The sequence below is a fragment of the Colletotrichum fioriniae genome (genome assembly GCF_027942845.1).
Source record: "Colletotrichum fioriniae strain IMI 355084 chromosome Unknown scaffold_10, whole genome shotgun sequence".
Taxonomy (NCBI): Eukaryota; Fungi; Ascomycota; class Sordariomycetes; order Glomerellales; family Glomerellaceae; genus Colletotrichum; species Colletotrichum fioriniae.
In genome coordinates, this window is record NW_027076846.1 from 2,071,161 (window position 1) to 2,077,373 (window position 6,213).

The 6,213-nt window shown below is 51.4% G+C and overlaps 2 protein-coding genes across 2 annotated transcripts; one reads left to right on the forward strand and one right to left on the reverse strand.

The window, feature by feature from the left end:
- Window positions 1-292: 292 nt before the first annotated feature.
- On the reverse strand, window positions 293-1,525 carry N0V96_008579 (uncharacterized protein; the record flags this gene model as incomplete). The annotated part of the gene is made up of 1 exon (XM_053197865.1): window positions 293-1,525. The coding sequence occupies one exon, from the start codon at window positions 1,523-1,525 to the stop codon at window positions 293-295; it is 1,233 nt and encodes a 410-aa protein (XP_053044653.1).
- A 1,109-nt stretch (window positions 1,526-2,634) lies between these two features.
- Window positions 2,635-4,595, forward strand: N0V96_008580 (uncharacterized protein; the record flags this gene model as incomplete). Its single annotated transcript, XM_065758379.1, has 9 exons — window positions 2,635-2,746; window positions 2,803-2,811; window positions 2,874-2,955; window positions 3,020-3,577; window positions 3,636-3,826; window positions 3,884-3,946; window positions 4,004-4,267; window positions 4,319-4,409; window positions 4,463-4,595. The coding sequence occupies 9 exons, from the start codon at window positions 2,635-2,637 to the stop codon at window positions 4,593-4,595; spliced, it is 1,503 nt and encodes a 500-aa protein (XP_065613134.1).
- Between the last annotated feature and the right edge of the window lie 1,618 nt (window positions 4,596-6,213).

The window sequence follows — 6,213 nt, forward strand, 5'->3', positions numbered from 1 at the left end:
AATTTTCCTCGAAGACTGTACGCTGCCTTGACGTCAAGGCTCTGATTCTCATTAGTAACCTTCGTTCTTCTCTATTTAGCTTCCCATTCTCATATCTTCGACGCTTGGTTCCGTTGTTGTTCTTTCAATCTTTCGAGTCTCTCCGAGGTCATCTCAAAACACTCTGGTAATTCGGTATCCTGCCATGTTCCACCTAGAACCATCTTTGCAAGGCCCGCCGCACACGTAAAGATTCTCGCCATCCCTATGGAACCATTAAGTCAGATTAGGGATGGTTATCAGGAACGATCGATCACTCACCATGTCCATTGAAGCCGGCACACACCCATTGTCCCTGTGAGCCATCAACCCTCCCGATAAAGGGTACCAAGTCGGGCGTCATGCCAATGATACCCGTCCATGTGTGCTGCAGCCCCTCACCATGGCGCAAATTCTCTGGTCTACACTCTGGTAGACAGTCTTGGAAGTTAGCAACGGCATCGTCGCGGATCTCCGCGCTAAAATCGCTGTCGTCGGCCGTCTGTCTTTCTACATACGCCGTTTGACTGACTTTGGGGCTTGCCGAAGCGGATCCAAGGATAATGACGCCGTCTGAACGACGCTGATTGACCGAGTAGAACCAACGCAGGCCCCTACGCAGGGAGATGGTACTCTGCAGCACCTTGCTGCCGGTGAGAGCCGCAGGTGGTACGAAAGCATGTGCCTGCGCACGCTCTGGTGTGACGAGGGATGATAGCTGCGGCAGCAAGTGCGGTGCGAAGGCGTTGGTGCAGTGAATGACCACTGGCGTTGTTACGGTACCTCGTGGTGTCTTGACATCCCAGAGAATATGCTCTGCACCGGATGATGATTGTGTCACCGAAGTTGCTGGACAATGGGTCAAGAAATGCACGCCTTTGCAAACACATTCGGCCAGGAGCCATTGGGCCAGTTTGGCAGGATGGCCAGAACCCGCCGGCCACTCGTAGGCGCATAGGGCTTGCGGGACGCCGGTTCTTTCTCGAGCTTCCTCGGCAGGGTAGAACTTGATATGAGAGACATCGCCGCCAGCGCTCTGGTATGCCTTAAAGCTCTTTGCATTGTGATCTGCAAATTCCTGAGTTAGGCAAACGTCAAAGGTGGTTGTCGGGACAAAATCGAACTGGACGTTGTGCTTCCTCACGAAGTCGTCGACTGCGAGGAACACGGTCCTCTCGTTGGCGATGATTTTCAGGGCCTGCTCCTCGCCGTGGAATGATTTGTAGACCGTGAAACCGCGAAAGGCGTCTGGTCGAATATGTCCTGCATTGCGAGAGCTGGCACCACTGGCTGCTTCCCTTGCTTCGAGTATGACGATGTCTGATCCTGCTACACCACCCTCAACCAACTTAAAGGCTGCTAGTGCGCCAGATATTCCTGAGCCGATAATGACATATTTCGCGGTTTTTGGTACGAGAGCTTCATCGTTGTGATTAAGGTAGGGATATGATCTGGTCGTCTGTTGCCAGAACGAGATACAGGGATCGGTAACAGGAAGACCAGTCATCCTGAGTTGACTCACGAGAGCAAGCAAGCTTGGTTGACTTTGCCGAGCATATATCGATACCCGCGTACGCAACAGCTCTCCTTATCAAGATAAATTCATCATGAGCGGACAGCCTCCGCTGGTAGTTAGACACCTCTCCTCGGCTTTGTAAAACCGGTGAAAGATGTCGGCGAGTTGACCACCTTGGGCGAGATAAGCCTGGCGATAGCTATGATTCAATCTTTGCTCAAACTTGAGAGGTGTTGTCTATGGTAATCTGTCGGGTACATGCAGGTGGGGACGAAGTCGGAGGCCCTTCCAATCCTCTGGCGGCGAACATCGCTCCGCTCCCGCACTGATGGGACCACAACCTCTCAACCCACTTCATGTCTCGAACCGGATACGGCAACTGGATGCATCAGCTACTGCAACTAGATGCGCACAGTTACCATGTTTTGTTTTGTTTTCTGTGATACAATCACGGTATTCCGATCTACCTTATGACGAGAGCTTGGAAACCTTGAAGACCGATCACAGGACGTATTACATGATGAGTACATAAGTCGTTGCGTTAGGTATTTGTCTCTCTCAAAAGCATTTGCCTGCCCCAAGTTGGCAAAGTCCAATAGGGAGGAAGTTGAGAGAAGCAATTTAGGTAACAAGAGGCAAAACTGGGTGACTGCTTATCAGCTTACCAGCCCTGGAGTATCTGCGGTCGTCGGAGGACCCGCCGCTCATCGGGCGGCCAAGACCGCTCCAATAAGACTTCGGCCCGCGTTTGTGCACCGGCATCCCTCCCCCTCTTTCCCGAACCTATCTCCAGGTCCCAGCAACGCTGCAACGTCTGCCTATCAGGTGATAACGGAACTTCTGCAATTTGAGCCGGGGTCGGGGTTTTGACCGCGAGATAGACGGCTTTCAAAAAACATGGGGTAATATCGTACCGGGAAACCTTCCCTGTTTTATCTGGAAAACGCATTCCGTTGGGCTGAGCAGAGAGAGATGTGACGATCCACGCCTTATATAGACCTGGCGGGAGAAAATTGCGCCTGCCATCATGCACTGGTTTTCTCCCTTGTGATTCCCTCCATTCAAAGACATTGGAAATCTTTGAACAGCCAATCGACAACATGATTTTTGGCAGCCTTGCCTTCGCGGCACGCCATGAGCGAACGCCCGAGGAGAGGAAGCTCGTTAGGAGATTGGACATATTCTTGATGACTTTCGGTTGCATTTCCCAGGGTGAATAGTCATGAAGATCCTTCGTGTATGCGACTCAAGCTAATCCATTTCTCTAGTCATCAAATGTAAGTGACAGAGCAACCCGAGTTCAAGAGTAGTGGGCGGTCTGGTTAATGTTGGTATCAAGACCTCGACCAGACGAACATCAGCAACGCGTACGTCTCTGGCATGAAAGAGGACCTCAACCTCTACGGCAATGAGCTCAACTAGTACGTCCTACTCCCGATCGTAACCTTTTCAGGACTCCCAACGCCAACCAGCCTCTCATCTCAGCTTCACAACGTACTTCAATGTCGCCTACTGCATCATGCTTATTCCCTCCCAAGTCATCCTGACATATGTGCGACCGAGCTACTGGCTCTCTGGCCTCGAGGTCCTATGGGGCATAATCACAGGCATGATCGCCCTCACCAAGAACGCGCAACAAGTCTACGCGCTCCGCGTCCTGCTCGGTCTCTGCGAGAGTAGCGCCTGGCCCGGCATGATGACGCTGCTGATGCACTGGTACACCCCGTCCGAGTTAGCCAAGCGCATGGGATTCTATCACTCGTGTCAGGCGGTGGGCTCCATGATGTCGGGCGCGCTGCAAGTTGCCATTAGGAGCTCCATGCATGGCCTACACGGCATGGCCGGGTGGCGCTGGCTTTTCGTCGTGAATGCCATCATGACCGTATGTGTCGGCGCTGCGGGCTTCTTTCTTCTTCCCGATACACCTAATAACCCTAACCCGCGCGCGTTTTGGTTCAAAAAGGGACACGCCGAGCTTGCAATGGAGCGGTTGGAGCGCCATGGCAAAGCAGAGCCCAAGAAGATGACATGGGCCGCTGCCAGGTTCGATGATCCCCTGATGCTCATTTTCTCCCAGTGACAGACAGCTAACCGGGACCAGGCGGGCATTCAAGAGTTGGGTAATCTACTTCGTACCCGTCCTGTACATTGCGACTGTCCTCTTATCGTATGGCAACAACTACTTCGGCCTGTTCCTGAAGGCCTTGAAGAATCCGGATGGAACCCCCAGATGGTCGACGTCCGAGGTAAATGCCATTCCCATTGGTGGAAGTGCCATTAATGTGGTTTTCGGTATGTGTGAAATTCTTTGGGATTCGTGGGAAGGCCCGAGACTAACATCAGTTATAGTCTGGATCTGGGCAATTTTGTCAGACTTGTTCATGACACGATGGACTCTCATTGTTGTTCAGGGTAAGCATCACCTCACAAACACCTACTAAGACACACCTAATCTGACGACTTACACAGCTGTAATTGGCATTGCATGCTGCATCGCGATGAGCGTCTGGTCCTCGCACCCAACTACGACACCGCTCGCCACAGCCTACGCGTCCAACTTCATCCTCTTCACGGCAATGGGAACAGCGCCTCTCATTTTCGCATGGCTGGCCGACATTCTACCCCATGACCCCGAGGCGCGGACTCTCATCGTCGGAGTTGCTATTGCGGGATACTATGCCATCTCCGCTTGGTCGCAGGTTCTAGTATGGCCGGCCACTCAGGCACCGTATTGTAAGTCTATAGGCCCAAATGCACGACGAGTATAGCTCTGACCATAAACAGACAAGTACGCATGGCAGTCAGCTATTGCCATCGGAGTCCTCGTCATTATTATGACGTGTGTGCTTCGTTACATTGATGCAAAGCATCTCGAGTAGGTTCACCCACCTATTCGATACCCAAGACAGCTTCTAACGACTCATGTAGGCCCAAGAGAGAGCAGTTTAGAGCTACTATAATTGAGGCCGCCGAGGCGGGTGATAGGGACGCAGCCGATTCGATTGCTCGCGATTCCGTCGACCGGAAAGTGAAGTCAGCTGCTATTGTGCCGGAAGTCTGAGTTCGCGTCACTGCCCGGGCTCAGGTATACTCTAGACACTGGTACCCCTAGTTGTCTTGATGAATGTTGACTTCTGCACTTTGATACTTGTAATCGCGAATGTATATGGAGTGATCGAATATTAGAGATAGACTCTAGCACATTTGAAGCCTTTGATCTTCTCCACAGCAGTCAACTCATCAATCACACCCATTTCTGAAATGACTGGCCAGCTCGTTGCGCATAAGGTATCAAAGTCGATGTAGCTCGTTTCCTCCGGGGCCAGCGCTTGTACGACAGCTTGTCACGGGCAGCCGCGGGCGGTAATATGGAGACTCGAAGCACGGAATGACTACCCAACTAATGCTCGTGATTTTCCCCCTTTGGACCCCAGTGTTGGAAGCTATCACACTCATCCCATTGGATCTGCCTCGAATCCAGACTACCTACTGTGTCCACTTAAATCATCAAAGACAGAAGGTGGATTTCCTATTTATTTATTTATTTAGAATATGAACTTAAACTCATCTTGTTCTACTTGGGCTGTCCTGGGGTACTTCACCTGCAGTACTTCAACCCAATCGTATACATAATTCCCTGTCAGATCGGTCAACTATGGACATCCCCTCTTGTTTCCTTTTGCCTAGTATGGCCATTCGTGTTAATTTCTCAAAGAGCTCAACTTGCGAAAGGTCGAAGGCAGTCATCTTCTCAAAGCGCGTTCTCAGTACCTGAGGCGCGATGTTCTGAATTGATGAAACTATGGGTGTGGAAAGCTCCCTGTAAACATAGCTGCCATAAACAAAGATTGAACGTCAGTTTTCCAGTCGCGAACCTGCGGCCGATCGTTGGGGACTACACGGGGAGAAGAACAAGACGAACCTCAAGTTATACGATGCCTATTTTTTTCAACGGTCAAAGTCGCCTCAAGGTGTATGCAAAAGTTCATCGACATCGTCACACAGCAATGCTTAAGAGTACACCAACACCCAAGCAACACGTTGCAGACCGACAAAAAGGAAAAAAGGGAAGGGATGGTGATAACTGACCTTATAATTCATGCCCCTGCCCAGATTCGAACGGCGCGCCCCTCAGTCAACCCAGACTCTGACTTCATTGGAGTATTTGTTTACTTAACCACTCGATCACCTCGCACACAGCTTGACCTGACCTCGCCAACCTAGACGGGCGCTGCTGTGCTGGTAGCAGGAATGGTGATTAGACCCCTCAAGTAGGTAGGCACGTCACCTGGACAATCGCCTCGCGGAAGGAGGAGCGTACACGCGGGAAGATACGAGGCAGGTGTCGGTAGAGGGGTATTGATTGCCAGGTACACTTCTCACGCTACAGGATGACCACGCAGGTTCTCCGACTTTATGACACAGCGGGAACCCATGCTTCCGTCACAGAGACTGACTGCAATCTGAGATACTAGATTTTACCTCTGAATATGGTCGTCATGCGGCGTTAAGGTACTTAAGATGTGTCCATCTCTGGTCCTCAGGGGGGAATCAAGAAAGAAAATATAGAGCGTATGCCCCCCCAGGGCTTTCGGGGTCTCTATTCAGGCCCTGAGGTCACTCTGTTGACTGAAAATGCGGGCAGATCAGCTCGTGGCTTTCTTCTGATGCTACAGCCG